Source organism: Brassica rapa, chromosome A07 (assembly GCF_000309985.2).
Source record: "Brassica rapa cultivar Chiifu-401-42 chromosome A07, CAAS_Brap_v3.01, whole genome shotgun sequence".
NCBI classification, from domain to species: domain Eukaryota; kingdom Viridiplantae; phylum Streptophyta; class Magnoliopsida; order Brassicales; family Brassicaceae; genus Brassica; species Brassica rapa.
In genome coordinates this window covers 1,262,025-1,282,336 of record NC_024801.2, presented here as the reverse complement: position 1 = coordinate 1,282,336, position 20,312 = coordinate 1,262,025, and the positions used below count along the sequence as shown (strand labels likewise).

At 37.7% G+C, this 20,312-nt stretch overlaps 3 protein-coding genes across 5 annotated transcripts; 2 read left to right on the top strand and 1 right to left on the bottom strand.

The window, feature by feature from the left end:
• The first annotated feature begins 7 nt into the window (after positions 1–7).
• Positions 8–3,906, top strand: LOC103828381 (GDSL esterase/lipase At2g19010). Of its 3 annotated transcripts, none has more exons than XR_004449296.1 (6): positions 8–429; positions 784–908; positions 1,194–1,418; positions 1,525–1,771; positions 2,091–3,430; positions 3,632–3,906. XR_004449296.1 is itself a non-coding variant. In XM_009103986.3 (5 exons), the coding sequence occupies exons 1-5, from the start codon at positions 186–188 to the stop codon at positions 2,297–2,299; spliced, it is 1,050 nt and encodes a 349-aa protein (XP_009102234.1). In that variant the 5' UTR covers positions 8–185; the 3' UTR covers positions 2,300–3,906. The 3 variants fall into 3 exon arrangements, 1 of the variants encoding a protein (XP_009102234.1); XR_004449295.1 differs by having other exon boundaries at positions 3,520–3,906; XM_009103986.3 differs by having other exon boundaries at positions 2,091–3,906.
• A 373-nt stretch (positions 3,907–4,279) lies between these two features.
• On the top strand, positions 4,280–6,235 carry LOC103828347 (mitochondrial outer membrane import complex protein METAXIN). Its single transcript, XM_009103955.3, has 6 exons — positions 4,280–4,617; positions 4,827–5,161; positions 5,238–5,314; positions 5,389–5,449; positions 5,562–5,706; positions 5,817–6,235. The coding sequence occupies exons 1-6, from the start codon at positions 4,455–4,457 to the stop codon at positions 5,981–5,983; spliced, it is 948 nt and encodes a 315-aa protein (XP_009102203.1). The 5' UTR covers positions 4,280–4,454; the 3' UTR covers positions 5,984–6,235.
• On the bottom strand, positions 6,178–9,377 carry LOC103828380 (protein ALTERED PHOSPHATE STARVATION RESPONSE 1). The gene is made up of 4 exons (XM_009103985.3): positions 7,782–9,377; positions 7,492–7,709; positions 7,201–7,424; positions 6,178–7,121 (listed from the first exon to the last, which is right to left on the bottom strand). Exons 1-4 carry the CDS (start codon positions 9,013–9,015, stop codon positions 6,392–6,394), a joined length of 2,406 nt encoding a protein of 801 aa, XP_009102233.2. The 5' UTR covers positions 9,016–9,377; the 3' UTR covers positions 6,178–6,391.
• Positions 9,378–20,312: the final 10,935 nt, after the last annotated feature.

The window sequence follows — 20,312 nt, the reverse complement described above, 5'->3', positions numbered from 1 at the left end:
CCTAATTTTTGTTGTATTTTTCCCTTGTTTTACTCATTACCTCAATATTGTTCATAGACTCAGTTTCACATGTAAACTTCAACTTCGGGTTTCACTTATATAACTATATATAGAAAGACTGGTCGTATTTTTTTCTTCAATAAATATTTCTCTTTTTCAGTTCTGTGATTTGATGTTTCAAAAATATGGTTGAAGAAGTATTATCTAAGGTATTTTGGGTTGTTGCTGCTACCGTGTTTGCAGCTGCAACAGTGGGTTACGCGCAACAAGTGCCATGTTACTTCATCTTTGGAGATTCAGTTTTTGATAGTGGCAACAACAATAACTTGCAAACTAAGGCAAAAGTTAACTTTTTACCTTATGGTATTGACTTTGCCAAAGGCCCGACTGGCCGGTTCACCAATGGCCGCACTATCACAGATTTTATCGGTTAGTCTATATATGATCTTAGATTGCGTAACTCAGCATTTGTATTCTTCAACATATTTTTTGATAGTTTAGAAAAAAAAAATCATGAACAAATGAATAAATAACGTTTTTGGTTAGTTAATGATTACATTTTAAACTAACATTTATTTGGCAAACCATTTACACTAATATCACTAGAAATGGCTTCCTTTTGTCTTTTTTTGTTGTTGTCATCATCTAGTAACTATAATAGTATCCTCTTTTTCTTTATACATGCTTATACCTATGCCTAGTTACCTTCTTTGTGAGATATAGATATACACATTTATACATATTTGTTTGTATATGTAAACATGACTTCTTTTTTATTAAAAGGTGAGCTCTTGGGTTTTAAGGATTTCATTCCGCCATTCGCCAGAGCATCACTAGAACGAGCTCACATCGGGATGAACTATGCTTCTGGTGCAGGTGGACTCCGTGAAGAAACTAGTGAACATTTGGTACGAAGTAAGAACTTGATAATGATAAATTTATATAAATGAAAATGACAATCCCATATATAGATGAAAAATAAAAATTATGGTAACCAGATCTCACATTAAAATATATTATACTTTTCAATCAAAATTATATGATCCGTTGATACTTTAGTTAATTACTATATGACATCAACAACAATAACAACAACAACAAAAAACAATAACCCTTTTCTAAATGAAAAACCAGCATAACTTTGAATAAAAATGATGTCATGGATATATAATATTAATCTCTCACGGTGTTAGGGTGGTCGAATAAGTCTAAGAAACCAAATACTAAACCACAAGAAGGTGATAAAGAAAGTGAATGTGCCATTACATAGACTGGAACAATGCCTCTATGCAATCAGCATCGGAAGCAACGATTACGTCAACAACTACTTCATGTCAAAACCATACAACACGAGTCGCCGTTTTAAGCCTAATCAATATGCACATTCTCTCATCTTACTCTATCATACTCATTTGAAGGTAGAGTGGAACACTTTATAAATAAATTTGCATTTATCCTAGCTATATGGTAAGTATCCGTTACATTTCAGCTATGTAAATTTGTGAATATATGTAATTTTTGTAGAGTTTGCACCACTTAGGAGCGCGGAAAGTGGCACTTTTTTCAATCAGTAAGATTGGTTGCACACCAAAGATGATTAGGTCCCATGGTGGCGGAAAAGGTTGTGCGAGAGAGGTGAACACTGCAGTGGCAATCTTCAATAAGAACCTAGAGGACCTTGTACAAGATTTCAATAAGAACGTCCATGGTGCTAAGTTCACCTATGTTGATATCTTCTCTGGTGGAGATCCCTTAGCTTTCAAAGTTTTAGGTAAACTATATTGAACTCCAGCCTTATTACATTTTCTATCCGATATATATGAATAACTCTGCCTAAGATTTAGAGAATATAGCTATATTTTCCTAGTTAAACTTGTAGGATTTTTATCAAACTGGAGGTTTTATAAACAATACAAGTGCATTCTTAGTACCACACGCTGATTAAATCTCTGGTTTAGTTAGTGTTGTGTAAATCATAGCAAAAAAAAAGTTTTCAATCATAAAGGAACTTTTTAGATACCAAAAACAACAAATTATTATTTTTATGTAAAATTAAAAGTTGGATTTACTTTGATCTCGTAATGTTGTAGGATTTAAGATTAGACACAAGGCTTGTTGTACATTATCTCCAGGGGAAGAACTTTGCGCACCAAACAAACCAGTTTGTGGAAACCGGAGTGAATATGTCTTCTGGGATGATATTCATAGCTCCGAAGCCACTAATATGATGATGGCTAGAAGCTCATTTGATGGATCTCTAGGTAGTCCGTACAGCATTGCCAGTCTTTTGAAGCAATAAGAATCGTAGCACTACTTTTGTAGTTGGCTAAATGATGTGTTACTATATAAATGTAACATTTTAGATTATATTGTAACTTTCACTTTGAAATGGTTGTAACAATTTACAGAAATCTTCAGCATCTGCTGCATTCGTCATCTGAATATCAAAATATAGAATGAAAAAAGAACTCAACAAAACATCTAAGAAAACCCTTTTTAACATCCTTAAATAAGTTCAGACAAGTGGATGTTCTGACATCTTTGTATATATAGAGTTATACACTTTTCTTAATTTTCACAACAAATAAAAAAGAAATGAAAAAATATCGAATATATATATAAAGATGAAGCCATTGGCAATATGCCTGTCAGTGACTTGGTCAATCTTAAAGCGGAGAGATGAAAACCTCGATCGGGGAAAGCCCTTGCTATTTTTAAGTTCAAAGTTTGATCAAAGGATCAAAGTACAAGCAGACCAAGAAGGAAGGACTTACGAGTTGTTTAGTAATAACCTGAAAGCGCTAACTGGTCATAATTGCGATGTAGAGGAGAACAACTTCTACCAGAACAATACCAGAGATAGAGGAAATGACATTAATAGTAATTAGTAAGATTGGAAAACCTGTAAAATATAATCTTCTAAACTATTAAAACTGAAATACATTTTGTACTTAACCCTGATTTTTCTTAAATAATTACTTTGCATGCCACTGACATGATTTCAGTTTTCCCCATTGACCTACACCTATTTTAATTTCCATTGACCTAGACCTATTTTAATTTTCAAATATCTCTCTCCCTTAGAGCCGATAACCACATGTTTTTTTTCCCAAATTCGCAAAGACTATAAATCCCTGAGATGAGTCTGTTTTGGGTTTAGATTACTATACTATGTAGATCTAGCTCGTTGAGATGAGTTTCCGTCAATTTCCGCCAGATCTTTGATTTGTATATATGAGGCTTGAATTTTATATATCTATGCGATGAATTTAGTGCTTGATTTGTTAATTTTGATTGTATTTTCCAGATTTAATAGCTGAAGATGGCGGACTTTTTGAATATGTCTCTTGATGATATGGTTAAGAGTAACAAGGCCGCTAAAAGTCTGGTGGTAAAGGTTTAACCTGATATAGAATGTAGTCTGCTTATGGTAATGACTTCTGCAGTTGCTCTTAACCGCATTATTTGGTCTTATGCGCCTTTAACTTGTGTGCTAACCAATTAAGATCGTAGCAAAAGCCTTATTGTAGGAAGATTTGCCTTGCTGATACCAATATACAACCCATGAACCACTTGAATAGACATACACCTTACTAATAGCCACTTTTTTGCTGATTAATGTGGCTTCAAGATTCTACACACCCTTTTGGCTGACTTTATCTCTTCCACTTAACCGCATGAAGAAGAACTTGCCATGGCAGAATGGTTTGTTTGAAGAGAGCAACAGAGTAACTGGAATAGATTTCTTGATTGGTCTTGGGAAATCACTATAAGAAACTATATTTTGTTAATTAGAAAAGAGGCATTAATATATTATGTTGCCAGACAATGTAACAATAAACACAGCTCACTGTAGAAAGTTATCACAAGTAATCAACTAACATAGCCAAATGGCCAATGCATCGACTTTGCAATCTAATCTTTTTAATTCTGCTAAGATGTGATATGTTTGTACAAAGATTAAAACACCACGAAGAGATATATACGTATCTGTTATTTTGTTTAAACCATATTCGAGTTGAAGCCTATATATACTCATTGAATAATAGTTGCTAGCAAAGCCTAAAAAGAACGTTTACAGTTAAAGAAACTTTAAATCTCACTAAATCTTTAAATTTCTTTCAATCTTCCTACTTGGCTTTTGCAGAAAAAAATAAAAAGGTCAATAAAATATTGAATTAACACTTACCCGACTGGATCTTCTCAACACAATTGGATAACAAAAGTTTACACAAGGTATGGATGGTTCATTAGTTATCTCGTTATTGGGTATTCCATGGGCCATGAAAGCCCAAAGTAGATGATACGATAATAAACCCTAGTTTTAAAGCCGGATCCGAACCCGTACCCGACTGGATCTTTCTCTCGCCCAGTCTTCTTCTTCTTTAATCGACGACGATCGAATTTGAGTTTCTTCTCTTCTATTACACGACCAATCCCTTAAAACCACGACAATGGAAGGCGATCAAGACACATCGGGTGGTTTCACTTTGGTCACAAGGAAGCCTTGCTTCGGTCTCCCAACAGCTTGCCCTAACTGCCTCCCCGCTTACATATACCTGAAACTAGCCCAGCTTCCTTTTCAACTCGCCTTCAATTCCACCTTCCCTGATTCAGGTTTGATCTCAATGTGTTTCTTGTTGCTTCATTGATTTGTTGTGTAATAAGAGTCTTAATTAGTGGAACTCAATGTGTTTCTTGATCCTTAGAATAATGATTTGTTGCTCAATTTAATTAGGGTTTTATGCTATTGTAATTGCTTGTAAAGAGAGTCTTAATTAGGGTTTTGAGGTTTGAAAGATTCGTTTATGTTCTTTAATGTATAGATGAGCTGCCTTACTTTGAAACGGGTACATATGTTGCGTACAACAATGAAGAGGGAGGAGTGATTGAGAAGCTGAAGAAAGATGGGGTTGTCAATCTTGACTCCCAGCTTCAGTCTCTTCCTGATTATCTCTCCTTGAAGGCTCTCATCTTATCATGGCTTGAAGAAGCGCTTGCTTATGAGATGTGGGTTGGTACCGAGGGAGTATCTGCGTGGAAGATCTACTACTCAGATCTTCCTTGGGTCATCAGCAAGGTCTTGTTTTATAAGCAGACTTACATGGCCAAGACCCGTTTAGGAATCATCAAAGAAAACTCAGAGGAAAGAGAGAAACAGGTACAGTTGCTTAAGCTCTGTCTGTGGCTCTATCATCTATGAATGTATATAAGTTTAAGGGTCTTTGAATGAACAGATATACAAGAGGGCAAGTGATGCATATGAAGCTTTGTCGACTAGGCTAGGCGAGAATAAGTTTCTTTTTGAAGACAGGTACTGCAATCACATTTACCAAACTTACTATGTAATAAGACTTTTATGAAAGATCCTTAATGTTTTACCAACAGGCCATCGAGTTTGGATGCTTTCTTTCTCTCACACATACTTTTCACAATCCAAGTGCTACCGGTAAGCTGCTTTACACACAGTTCGACCAATTTTTCAGCTTTTTTGGGTAGAATCTAGGCCTCCTTGAAACAATTTAAGATTGAGTAGTTTCGTTATGGTGGTGTATGATCAGGAAACATCAGTGCTTCGTACCAAACTTCTGGAACATGGTAATCTTGTCAGATATGCTGAGAAACTCAAGTTGGAGTTCCTTGAAGCTCCTTCTTCATCTTGGTCGCCTCCACTTCACTCATTCCCTTCCTCATTTTCAAGAAAGGGTAACACACATCTAACCCTTACTACGACTTCCATAGCTTATGAATGTCTTATCATGCATCTGGAGCAAATTGGATATGTCTAACCCTGTGAAGCAAATGAATCTCATCAGGTTCAAAGCCAAAGAGCAAATCAAAGACGGAAAAGACTGAAGAAGAGAAAAAATTCAAGAAAAGAGCAAAGTTCTTCCTAGCTGCTCAGTTTCTAGCAGTGGTTATTTACTTATCAGTGATGGGAGGAGTCAGTAACGATGAACTGGAGTATGAAGATGATGAATAGTCACAAATTAAAGCTCTCAGGCAAACTCTATGCTCTCTTCTTCATTGACACAATAATCTCTCTGCGTTTTTTGTTCTTTCAAGTTTTAGTTAGAGAGAGGCTAATGATGTGAGGTTTAGTCACACATTACAATCATTCTCGTTCTGAAGGAGATTCTGTTGGCTTTTATATAGTTTTCATTGGTTCATACAATGTGTTGGGAAGTGAATCTTATACCAAAATCTTACAAGATACAAATGTGTTGAAAGTCTCTTTGTTGTTCATCCTCAAAGTCAACTGAACTAACTCTGTTTTGTCTTTTACTAATAATACAAATCTCATCCATCTAAAAACTATCTTCTGATAGCAAAAGATGATAGCCAAGTAACCTAACCTAATCTCTAAACTCTCTAAAAACCAAAATAACAATTAGGAATTGGAATTTACATCCGGCTTGGCGTCAGCAGCTTCCTCTGGTTGGTTAACAAGCTTTGAGTGTTCATCAGCCGAGTTGATAGCAAACTCAGCGAGTGAACTCACTGCAACAGACATCCCATGGCAGAGAACTTTAACAGCAACCTCTGCAAGCTTCTCAGCAGTCATCACAACATCTTCTTCTCCCACCCTATCAGCCAACACAAGGTCCAAGCTCTCTGACCCGGAATACCTTCTTGACCCGCCTCCACTCCAGTTCGGATCTTCCCTAACCTGTCTTGCGTAGACTGAACCCATCCCAGAGGCAAAGAACTCAAGTTTGTCCAGAACCGGCTTCTCGTTCAAGCTGTTGAGCAGCCTCGACCACTGGATGCAGACTCGGTATATCGGGTGAGGACATGAGGATAGTCTAACTTTGTCAGGGTCAGGATCACATCTAAGACATCTGAGTAGCCAACCGGATAATGCTGTCATGTAGGATCTTTGAGACGTGATCCAGAACTCGAAACAGCCTCTCCAGTTTCGAAGCTGAGCTTCAAGATTCAGTGCAGATTGAGCTAATCTTTGTGAGTTGATGGTCTCTGGCATTATTGAAGGTTGTTGTTGTTGTCTCTTCTTGTGACGCTTTGAGACTGGTGTCCCTGCAAGTAACATTTTAGCTTCGTCCAGTGTTCGTTTCTGTATTTGATGACTCTCTGCCATCACTTGCCACATCCTTGTTAATCTGTTATGATCATGACGAGTGTTATAAAGAGAAAGAAACCAAAGAGGATGAAGAAGAAGGTGGTGGTGGTGTTTTTTACCCTTTAACGAGCTCGAGAAGCTGAGGCAACAGTTCTTGGTCACGAAGAGTCTCAATCCTTTTGGAGATAGATTCAATAGAGTGTATAGAGACCTTTATCTGCGTGTCTAGGTCTCTGATGGTAGATCTTGTTTTATCAACTGCAAAAGGATCATCTCCTTTAACATCTTGATTCCTCAGCTGCATGCATTTCTTCTCGTATGCTCTTCTAACACGCTCTCCAGACTGTTACAAAGACCAGAAAGGCTTAGAACATAGTCACTACTTGCTTAGAGAACTCTTTGTTACTTACCTTAACTTCATCGTAGAGCTTCTTCTCCCACGCGAAAAGTTTGTCCAATGTTGTCTGGTGGCTACCTGAAACCATGCAAGACTCATCTGAACCATCGCTTCTGCTCTCAGAGCCACTCTCCTTTGAACCACCAGAAGAAGAAGTGAGCAAGAATCTTGAAGAGGAAGATCTTGATGAACCGGAGCGGAACAAAGCTACTGGATTCAGCTTTTTCATTGCTACAAACACACAAAAGAAGTCAACATTCAGAATCTAAGTCACTCACAAACTAAGAAAGATTGAAAACTTACCACTGTGATCACTAGAGGATGGTGCGTACTGAGCTCTGCTAGCTTCCAAGAGCCCCGAGACTTCTTTAGCCGCGTCGCATATAGTTGTGAACTGATCTTCAAGATCTTTGATTACCTCTGCCATGCTCGTTGGTCTCCTGTTCACATACACCGTGAATCCTGGCGTCTCTCTTTTAGCAATGTTAACAACATTCTTCACCTCTTCAACAACAACACTCCCTGTAGTTTCAACTGTAGGCACCTCAACTGTTCGCTGTTCTTGCTTTCCAACGCATTTCTCATCTCCCTCGTTCTCACTTTCTTCACAGCCACTATCAGTAAACTCATCATCATCATCATTGTCATCAACATCTTCAACTTTAACTTCCTCCTTGCAACAACTCTTACTTTCTTCAACTACTACTTTAGGAGTATGAAACCTCACAGGCTGAGGAGGTTGAGGTTCATCATCTTCTTCCAAATCTGGAATCCCTTCTTCCTCACGAACACGTCTCAGTCCTCTAATCTCATCATCCATACCACCACTCCTATTATTATCAACACTTCCTCTATCATAACTATTGTTATATCCATAATAATCCAAAGAAGAGAAGGGATTCCAGAAGAAGTCCCACTGAGAGTTCTGCGGTGAAGGAGGTGGGATGTTATGAGTACTCAACCTCTGTTGCTCAGGAGAGCTCAAAGGGTTCCAAAACGAAGAAGAAGAAGCTGCAGAAGTGTTCATATTCATATTCATATTCATCCCAAAGAAACCATCTGCTTCATGACTAGGAGGAGGTGAGAATGACTCAACACAAAACGTTTCAGGAGACCTCTCTTCAACACGAACCGGTCTGGTTCTGTTAGCCATCAAGTAACTCGCTCTCACCTTCGTTCTTGGCTTATCTTGAATCATTTTAGCAGGAGGCATAGAAGAAGGTGAAATCGTTATGAACTCACCACCTCCACCTCCGCCGCCGCTCCTGCTGCTGCTACGGCGGTGGCTTCTGCTCGGTGGTAGTCTCTTAACGGGAGTCACGAATGAGTCCTGAAGAAAGTCGTGAGGAGGCTTGTAGTTGTCTCCTTGGATGAAGTCATGGAGAGCGTCAGAGACTTTTCTAAGGGACTGGATATAAGCAATGTGACTAGAAGCGAACTTGGTTCTGTGTTCTATCGCTTGTTTGATGAAACGTTTCCTGTCTTTACAGATCTGAACTGATTCCTCGTCGTCTAGCTTCGAATGAGAACATCCCATTTCTCTCTCTCTCTCTTTAAGCTTCAAAATCCACACAGATCAAGAAGATAGCATAGAAAAAAACATTGTTTTTTTTTAACTTAATGTCTCTGAAGAAAGATTCTTTGCTTAGCTTACAAGACTCTTCTTAAACCCTCTTCAAGAAAGAACTAAAACCCATGCACAGTGGAAAATCTTGGATTGGTTCTGGTGAAATGTTAAAGAAAAAGCAAAGAAGAAACCCAGAAAAAAAAGAGAGATAAGACAAAAGAGAGAAACCTAATAGGGTTGTGTGTAATGGTCAAAAGAAGCTGTGGAGGAGCGTGAGGAGAAGAGACGTTGGAGAAAGCAACGGTCAAAATTACTGTCGGGCTTTGAAGGAGAGAGGAGAGAAGTCAAGAAGGGGAAGAAGACAAGGCAAGAAAAGAAAAGGACATAACACAATAACTTTGATTAGTGTTGTTAGCAGGGGTATTTCCGTAATTTGATTAGTATTCTGCAGTGGGAAAATAATACGTTGGAAGAAATTAGGAAAAGCGATAGAAAGTAAAGGACCGGCCTGTAAAGTAAAAGGTAAATTCTGGACCCACATGATGAAAAGATACTATCATCAAGTGTCTCGATGCTTGAGATTTCTCTTCTTGCCCCTGGTTGTTTCATTTAATCACGAAAACGCCCATTAGGTTTAGCAAAGTAGTTTAGTAGTCCCGGTCTCCTTTTTATTGGGCTCACGTTTTTGATTAATATTTGACCCAGTGGGCTTTTTTGTCATGGCTTGAATGACAATAGATTTAGCACAGAGCACTGTTGTTTTTAACTTGAAATCCATGGAGCTTAATTAAAGTTCCAATCTGTTTTATTGTGCCAATAGTTTCCAGGGTTTCGTATAATTTAAGATCGTGAATCGTGATCAAATTTAGAGCTGACTAAGCTGCCTTTATAAAAATGTATGTGAACTGCTGGTTCCTTTATGCATTTTCCTTTTCCTTACCCATACGATGAAAACACATTAACATGAAATTGTTTAGTTCCAGTTTATTAATGTTTTATGGAAACTTTACAAGCAAATAAATTAACATGTTTACATTCCTTGCTAAACATTGATGTTTAAAGTTGTGCTTTTTGTCTTCTGTTTCATCACACTTTTGCTTGCACAGTACATTATACAACACATATCGTTTCACGTAGCAAATTTCTAAAGAGTAGACAAACTGATGCCAGTCCTCCAAGTAGCATTAGCACACCACCATACGTAATGTGATCCAGGCATAACTTATATATTCTCTATATATTTTGGTTTTAAAACTGTAAGGGAAAGAAACTTTCTTTCAACAAGATACATGTGACCTAAATGGTAAGGAGCTCCCCCACGGAACCAACAAAATCACCAATGAGAAGCCTACTCTAAGCTTGTCTTTCGTGTCCAAACTTTATTATGAAAAAGTGGTACGCAAGCCCATGCATGATCTACAAAGAACTTTTGTCGAACAAGAACCCCATAAGTTTTCCTATGAACAAGCATGCGCTTATATTATATCCTTTGTACGCAAGCGCATGCATGATCTTCATCGATATCTTTCCTACTCACACAAAAAAGGAAAATTATATCGTAATGGACCCTCATTGCTGATAATAAAACTTATAATACTTTCTACGATCTCTTCATATGATGTCTATTTTTTTCTATGCTATAGACTTCTAATATTAAAATAAGGAATTGCTAAGTTGAAGAATCATATATGTAAAATAGAAACACTATATATGTAAAAGTGTTGTATGAAAATAGTTATAGCCAGGTAAAATACTTCCGAACAGCTAAAATGACTCCAAATTCTAGGATTTTTAAATCTAGTGGAATTTGAAGATTTTGATAGGGATATGAAGATTTTGTTGGTAATTTTAGATGGTGATTTAGGTAGGATTTTTTTAAAAACCATAGGATTGTCTTTATACGTAACACGTCGTTAAAGCTCGTTAGATTAGAAAAGAAAACGAAATGGCTTTGCCCGGAATCTCCAGTTCTGTCTCTTGTTGTTCATCAAAGACTTGTGATGGCTATAGAGCTTAAGAAAGTGATTGAACAGATCCGTGAATCTCCACTTCAAGGTGGTATACACTAGTTTCTTCAGTTATTCACTCCAAGTTGCAGAGAATTTGAGAACAGATCTAAGCTCTAACGGTTAATTTCGGGGTTTGAATTATGTTTGGAAAGTCTTGTGAGTATCGCTACATACATATTCTTGGGATTGCATAGCAAAAGAGATGAACTTTTAAGCCAAGATTGTACGTGGAGAGACTGATAGTTAGTTGTTAGAATGGTATATTGTTAGAAAGAACATTGGTTTTGATAGGATGTTGCTACAAACCAGAAAGGCTGGGAGAAAGTATATATGAAGAGGTGAGGGAATTTTAAGTTAGAGTTACAGTCTTATTGGCTCAGATTAGATGGTTAGTTTCTTACCAGGTAGTTAAATATATTGCAGGCTCGTATCAGTGTGACAGGCAATATTCTGCCATTGTGGCGTGTTTTATTTGAAGGGTAATGGTTGGGAGTATTTGAAGGATGATTATCTGAGTCATCGTGTATTGATATCCCCTAAAAATAATCCTTCATTATTTTAGGGAAAAAAGGGCCAAACTCATAGACATGAATACTGGAAGCTGATATCTTAAGCTGCAGCTCACTTGAATAGGTTTTCAAATGATGGAAGCTTCATGAAAGAAATGCTTCTAAACAGAAGAATGAATCAGTGGAGATTGTAGAGACTCAACATAGAGCAAAAAACATTACCTTCAAAAACCAAAACCAGTATGGAATCTCTAAGCGTTAATCAACTGGCGGCTAAAGCCTTACAGCTTCATCTGAAACGGGAACTTGAAAAAGCCCAGAAACGGATAAGACTATCATTTTTTTTGTTCTTTGTGCCTTTTGTTTTGAGTCTTTAATTTTCCTGATCGCTTTCGTTTACTCAAGTATAATTCTGAAATGAGTTCTCTTGCTTTTCACTGGAAGAAACAAAGGCTGAGGGCAAAGTAAAAGTTTTCTAAATTCAGTGAAGAAAAAGAAAACTGATAAATTTTTCAAATACCTACTAACAATATGGAATTTATGTTCATTAAATTTCAACTATAAATCATTTTCAAATAACTCCAAATTATTTCTGATGTATTTTACTAGATGAAATCCTTATTTTCCAATAAGAGAGGATTTGATAGAGTTTGTATAAACGATAAGTCCAATAACCAAAGATTTGAGATCATTTTCATAAATGATAGATCCAATAAGGTGAGATTTGAGAAAAAAATGAAATCCTAGCAAATCATCAGTACAATAAGCTCCCCTAAATGTTTTTTTTATTACATGTGCATGTATAAAGAACAATCCACCAAAGAATATATTTTGAAAAGGTCACCAATTCCACCAATAACACGCACAATTATCTCCAGATAATGTAACTTTGCTTCATTTCCCCCCTAGATTAGTGGTTCATTCCACGGATTCCACTACAACTGCGTTGCCATTTACATCTCTGATGACGTATCTGTATAAAACTGTATCACTTAATGTTAGATTTCTCTATATATATAGCATATGCTAATGTTTAATCGCATGTCCACTACATATCCTCATTGTGTTTTTCACTGTGTACATATCACGATAAGACACTTGTCTTTTGACCTTTCCCCCCGTTTTAATTCCAGTGTGCAATACTTTGCACTTATTCGGCATCTTTCTATATTTACATGTTTGTATGTATTCGATTTCTTTACAATAAAAATTGATAAAGTTATACTCCCTCCGTTTCATAAAATTACATGTTTTAAAAAAAAATTGTTTCAAAAATATATTTTTGTATTTTCAATGCATATTTTATCAATTAATAATGATTAATTACAAATTTCAAAAAACTTAATTGCATTTATTGAATTATTATTGGTTTAGAATTATGGGAAAATATAATACATAGAAAATTATGCATTTATTACATGTTTTATTAATATATGTAAAAAATTTAAAATATGTATTTTATTGAAACATAGAGAATATGTTTTAACATGCTGGTCTTGTTGGCATATTAAGAAGTGATTGATTGGATAATATATGTTTTTTGTGATGTGTAGCTTCAACATTGCTCCAAGTGACACTGAAAATTTTGAAAAGCGCAGTTGCATGAAATACAAAACATCTCGGAACCGGATGTGAAGGTATACCCTCATGATTCATCCTTGGCAGGTTTGAGACCGGTCGGGTTTCTCTATCAAGTTTTTTGTAGTAAGCTTGTTAAGTGTATTATTGGATTTTAACTCAAAAACAATTGATAATGAATGAATTAATAACTCGATTATGTATTAGTATTGGCCTATTTAAAATTCAAAAATTTTTAAACATATCCTTTCAAAATGGGATTTTATTGATGCATTTCGAATCCAATCCAATTTTAAAATCAATAATAAATCACTTTGAAACATTCTATTTGGATTAATAAATGAGAACATGTTTTTTTTTAAAGGACATTCAATTTAAAACACAAAGTACAAGATGTGATTTGTTAGATCACATAGGTAGAAAAAGTTTGATACATAAAGTAAGCAAATAAAGAGTTATAAACCTAAGAAGAACTTAGTACAACTCTTTAGTCTAACCAAAATAAGAAGGATATTAGTGCGCTTGATATGAACCTCGACCTGTACGGTCTCGTTTTCCTCTTCCACGAACTGTCAACAATTCCATATTTTGATACTTTTGTGTCGGTTTGATCAACCCCCTCTTGTCATGCTTCCGAATTCTTCAATTTGTTCAGTAATATGAAAATCGCTCTCCATAGTAGTAAGATATTGGATGGACTCGGTTGAAAAAGAGATCATGTTTAAAGGATTATTTCCTGAGAGTGTTATACCCTCATTCATGATAATTCTGATGGAACATCGTCCATAATTGTGGAGAAGTGTGAGCAGATGATGAACCTGATAGTGTAGAGGATAGAGTAAAGTTGGTATCCAAAGATGATTGAACGAAAATAGTAGAGCTTTCCTTGTGAGAAATAACTACATGAATTGAGTAATAGCTACCTGAAAAGACAAAGAATCTGTAGTAGTTGGTGAAACAATTAACGTTTGTTGAAGACGCTCCTGGCTTCCCGAATTGGAAAGGAAAATATTGAGGTATAAGAACAGTTTTGTGAGGACCAAGCTCCTTTCCTGTATTCGGATCTGATGCTTGATAAGGCAGCTCACTCGTGATGTCATTAGCCTTTATACTCTCTCCTGGCACCTTAGAAGTAACACAATTCTGTTAGAGGCTAAAATCATTATTATCCAACAAAGAGTCTCTAGCAACCACTGGAATATCCATATCCTTGTGTTCTCATCTTTTTTCATTTGTGAGAGGAATCTTTTCTTTCTTATGTAGACACATCTTTGCTTTGTGACCTAGACTCCCAAATCTTTCACAAGTTGATGGAATCCAAGAGTAGACCACATCAACTAAAAATATGTTATCAAGCTTTTCATTCAATGCAATATGTTTGGGAAAGTTTTTTCTCTAGCTTTATTTCCACCAAGATGTTAGCCTCTCCAATGTTGAAATTATCCAACCTTATGTGTAAGCATGGGCTCACCTAGACCTGAAAAAATCTGAGAGATTCCAAGTCTAGAGTAGCAGCTGGTTGGGATATTTTGTAGGGTCACCAAGCTGGTACAGTGGAGATTTCAGAGATTTTTAGAGAGCCTGTCGGATTCCAAAGAGCCACAAACATTAAGCAATCATATACATGCCAAACATTGCTGAATAATCCACTGTCTTGTCTCTTTGTGTGGAACATGGAAAAGTTAGTATGATTCACCTAATTTTGACTGAAAGAAATTTTTACAACTTCTGCCCCAAAGACGATTAACCACATCATGTGTAAGACCACCAGTAGGAGCAGAACAGCATTGAAATTGCCCAATTACATACTCTCCTACATTTTCAGGACCAAGTTGAAGTACCTTAGTAGGGATGATCTACGGAGTGCCATCAAGTATGAAAGTTGGTCTAGAAGCAGAATACAAATTCCTTGAATCCGGGTTCACCCTTGCAGCCCATGGAAATCGAAGTGAACCGTCTTCCTTTAGTTATGGAGGCAGCAACTTCGAAACTGGAAGATTTGGCAGCGAGGGAAGAGCTCCTTTCGACAAAGATTCTTCTACTTCAGGTTAATACTATCCTCTAATGAAGGCCATGAATTTTTAATTTGACTCTGCACCAATTGGGGCCATATATAGTTGTGAGGCATGGAAGGCTCAGGTGGTGTATTCAGAGGACAAAACTGGAAGATGAGTCGCTTCGACCATGCACCCAAATAAGGAACAAGTTGTGTTGGAGATTGATCAATAGTCTCTGCATTTTGTGGAGGAGCAGCATCTGGTAGGTTTGAAGAAGTATCGTAAGGAAGACTTGCGATGGTTGCAAGAACGGAGGTTGCAGAAGGAGCTTTGTGAGTAGCCCCATAATGAAGGCTCGCAGTGGTTGAGAGGGCAGAGGTTGCAGGAGGTCACAGGAGAGACCATCATCGCAGTGAGCGGTGGATCTGTAGGAGTAGTGTTTGAAGGAGCCATAACTTGAGATTCAAATGTGGAGAATTTCAGATTGATGGTAAAAGAAGTTTCAATCCAGACGAATTATATGATGGAAGCAGTAACGACGGTATAACCGTCGATTTGAGCCAGATAAATGAGAATATGATACTATACTGAGTTTCATGAACCGATCGCTTAAAACTGATTGGGAATAAGTGAACTGGTACAAGTTTTTTTATATGTTAGCAGATGTATGTTTAATCTTAAGAACAAAGTTAAATAGTGTGCAGTTATTCTTCTGGTACAATGGTGAGTAATTTCATGGGTCAATGGTTGCCCACTACAGTTCGAAGAGCATGCACTAAAACGCGACGAAAGTAACTGATCACATACATACAAGACTGGTCCTAAGATTTAGTAGACCATAGATGATTTATTAAAGATTTAAAATAAAATTTGTATTTTAAATTTAAAGACCTAAAAAGTTTTGGCTGCGCTATATCTATATATAGTTTCTTCAAAAAATTTGGAGGTCCCAAGCAAATATTTTATTAGGCTCTGCCAACCATGCATACACATGCACGGATTACATATATGTATGTGACATCAATATATGTATTATTAAATCTCTGAAGAAGCACAAGGTTGAGGTACAAGAGAAAGATGGAGTGAAAACGGTAGAGATCCCTGATGAAATTATTGAGAATTCAACTCCATTGTGGGAAGATTTTGTTGTTGGGAAGTTTCTGGATCAAGCGCCTCATGTTGCGAAGGTTCATATGGTTCTCAATAAAATATGGCGTTATGGTGATTCATCTGCTAAGGTGGAAGTGTATGAGGAGAATCCTACTATGATGAGGTTCAAGGTGTCAAACCCAAAGGCGAGAGAGAAGATATTACGCAGGGGGATGTGGAATATACTTGGAGTTCCGATGGTAGTTACACGTTGGACACCAAAAATGAAGGATGATGATCAAGAAGATGAAGCTATACCTATGTGGGTTCATTTGGAGAAGGTGCCGATTCACATGTACTCTTGGGAGGGATTTAGTTTCATCACAAGTCCAGTGGGTGTTCCTGTGAAGCTCCATCAAGAAACTATAGCGTGCACTAATTTGGAGGAAGCAAAAGTATTTGTTAAGGTTGACACTTCGAAGGTATTACCAAAGGAGATCACTTTTACAAAAGGGGGGGACCAGTTCACAGTCAAGTACTTCTACCCATGGCTTCCTGCGAGGTGTAAATTGTGTGATAAATGGGGTCATGGAGAGGTAGTATGTGCTCAGAATGGTAAAAAGAAGAAGGCTAAGGGAAGTCCGGAGGTAAAAAGGTTGAGCAAGGAGAATACAGAGAAGAATACAGAAGTTGGGAAGGAAGTGATAATGGATGTTGGGGTAGCAAGTGGTATGGTGGAGGAATCTAATGATAATGGTATACAGCTGATGAGTAGTGAACTAGAGGAGAATGGCTGGCAAGCGGTATCACCAGCGAAAGTGGGAAAAGTGCAATCTAATCTCACTCAGAGTACTCCAAAGGATATTGTGATCTCTGCTTCTAAATTTTCTATCCTTTTGGAAGAAAAGGAGGAAGGGGAAGTTGCAGTAGATGATCAGGAGGGTTTAGAGGATGAAATGAATGAGGAAACTGTGGAGCTAGAGAGTGTTTATCAGGAAGATGTGATGCTGGACCAACGGGTCAAGGAGTGGGAGAAATTAGGGACTCAAAAAGGGAGGAAAAGAGGTCAGAAGACTAAGGCTCAGGATCCTAATCCAAGTAAGAGCTCGGGGTCTTCTCGCCGTAAAAACTAATCCATGTCGAGCTTCTTCTGGAATGTCCGGGGTTTCAACAAAAATCTAAAACATTCTGTGGTTCAAGAGTGGGTGAGGAGTAATAATATGGAGTTTGGTTGTATTTTGGAGACAAGAGTAAAGGAAAGTAAGGCGGGAAGGATTCTAAATTCGGTGTTCAGGGATTGGTCGAGCATTACAAATTATGAGTATAGTAATGGAGGAAGAATTTGGGTTGTGTGGAAGGATTCTGTTCGGATGACGCCAGTCTACAAAACAGATCAAATGATAACGTGTTCTGTGGGGTTGCAAGGTCAGGAGGAGTTTTTTTGCTCTTTCATATATGCAAGTAACTCAGTAGATGAAAGGAAAGAGTTATGGGGAGATCTCTGTCATCACAAGAATTCTGCGTTGTTTAATGGAAAGGCCTGGATGATTATGGGCGACTTTAATGAGATTTTGGATGTGGAAGAGAGTTCAGGGCTTATGAGTCAAGGGAGAATATCTGGTGGAATGTGGGAATTTCAGAAAATGGTTCTTCACTGTCGGTTTTCTGATATGGGTTACCAGGGGCCGTTGTTTACATGGTGTAACAAGAGGGATGAGGGGTTGATCTGTCGGAAATTGGATAGAGTTCTAGTAAATGACTCAGCTTTGCAATGGTTTTCTAGTGCTTATTCAGTGTTTGAAGCAGGAGGCTGTTCTGATCATATGCGTTGCAAGATTCAGCTATTGCCTCAAGGTGAGAAAATTAGAAGACCATTCAAGTATGTTAATGTTATTGGGAGTTTGCCAAGTTTTCTACCAATGTTGAAGGAGTTTTGGGATGAGACGCCGAGGTTGTATCACTCTACTTCAGCTATGTTCAGGTTCTCTAAGAAATTAAAGAGTCTGAAACCACTTATACGAAATTTAGGGAGGGAGAAGCTAGGTGATCTCTCGAAAAGGGCAAAAGAGGCTCATGAGATTCTGTGTGTAAAACAGAAGCAAACGCTTTCTAATCCAAGTGAAGAGTTTGTAAAGGAAGAAGCAGAGGCTTATGAGAAATGGCTTCATGTGGCGGAGTTGGAAGAGGATCATCTGAAGCAAAAGGCTAAACTCCACTGGCTAGAGATTGGAGATCAAAATAACATAACATTTCATAACGCTGTCAGGTCGCGACAGGCTCAAAATTCTATCAGGGAGATTCGTTGTTCAGATGGGAGGACTGTCACTAGTCAAGGTGAAATTAAGGCTGAGGCAGAGAAGTTTTTCTCGGAGTTTCTCAATCAGAATCCTGTAAACTATCAGGGTACTACTACAGAAGAGTTGGAAAATCTGCTTGGGTTTAGATGTTCTTTGGAAGATTGTAGGAAGTTGGAGGAAGATGTCACAGAGGAGGAAATTCGAAAAGTGTTGTTTGCAATGCCTTCTAACAAATCTCCGGGACCAGATGGGTATCCTTGTGAGTTTTTTAAAACCTCTTGGCCTATTATAGCTCACGAATTCACAGTGGCAGTTCAGTCTGTTTTTAGATTTGGATTCATGCCTAAGGGGATTAACTCTACAATCCTAGCTCTGGTTCCAAAAAGGATTGACTCTATGGAGATGCGTGATTTCCGTCCTATCGCCTGTTGTAATGTGCTCTACAAGGTGATATCAAAGCTCTTAGCTAACAGACTCAAAGTGCTTCTGCCTAGAATCATCTCTGCGCACCAATCTGCGTTTGTTCAAGGTAGGCTCTTGATGGAGAATGTATTATTAGCTACTGAGTTGGTAAAAGAGTATCATAAGGAGGATATCTCTCCTCGTTGCTTGATGAAAATTGATATATCCAAGGCGTTTGATTCGGTCCAGTGGTCGTTTGTGTTGAAGAGTTTGGAAGCAATAGGAGTACCAAGGAAGTTTATACACTGGATTAAACTATGTATATCTTCCCCTTCATTCTCAGTGCAAGTGAACGGTGAGCTAGCAGGGTATTTTCAGAGTACAAGAGGATTGAGACAAGGATGTTCTTTGTCCCCTTACCTGTTCGTGTTGTGTATGAATGTCTTATCCCATAAGATTGACAAAGCAGTGTCTGAGAAGAAGTTTAGTTTTCACCCTCGGTGTAAAGCTATAGCATTAACCCATCTCTGCTTTGCTGATGATTTAATGGTCTTTGTGGAAGGGTCTAAGAAGTCTATAGAGGGAGCTCTTTCTGTGTTTGAAGACTTTGCAAATTGGTCAGGGCTTAACATCAGTATAGAAAAATCTACTATCTTCATGGCAGGGGTTTCAACAGATGAAAGAAGTAGGATACTGAGGAACTTTCCGTTTGCAGTAGGGGAGTTACCTGTAAGGTACTTGGGCCTTCCTCTCATGACTAAGGCAATGAGGAAACATGATTATTTACCACTAGTGGAGAAGATCAGAAGCAGAATAAACACTTGGTCATGTCGGTTTCTTTCTTATGCTGGTAGAGTGCAGTTGATCCAAGCTGTGCTTATGAGTATTATAAACTTCTGGGCATCAGTGTTTAGATTGCCTAGTAAATGTATTAAAGAGGTGGAACAGCTTTGTGCTTCGTTTTTATGGACAGGACCGGAACTCAAAACCACGAGAGCCAAGGTAGCTTGGAAGGAAATTTGTAAGCTAAGGAGTGAGGGTGGTTTGGGTATAAGAGCTTTAAAAGAAGTAAATATGGTTCATGGTCTGAAGCTTATATGGAGGATGCTTTCAGGGGATTCATTATGGGGAGTTTGGATAAAGGAAAATCTACTTAAGAGAAAGAGTTTTTGGGAAGTGAAAGAGAATACTCAAGCTGGGTCCTGGATGTGGAAGAAAATGCTAAGACTCAGAGGCATTGCTAAAGGGTTTTATAAAAGGGAAATAGGGAATGGTTGTAATACGTCATTCTGGTATGACAACTGGTTTTCTAAAGGAGCTTTAATTGAGATTTTGGGGGAAGGAGGAGTTATAGATATGGGGATCAGTAAGGATGCTACTGTTAAG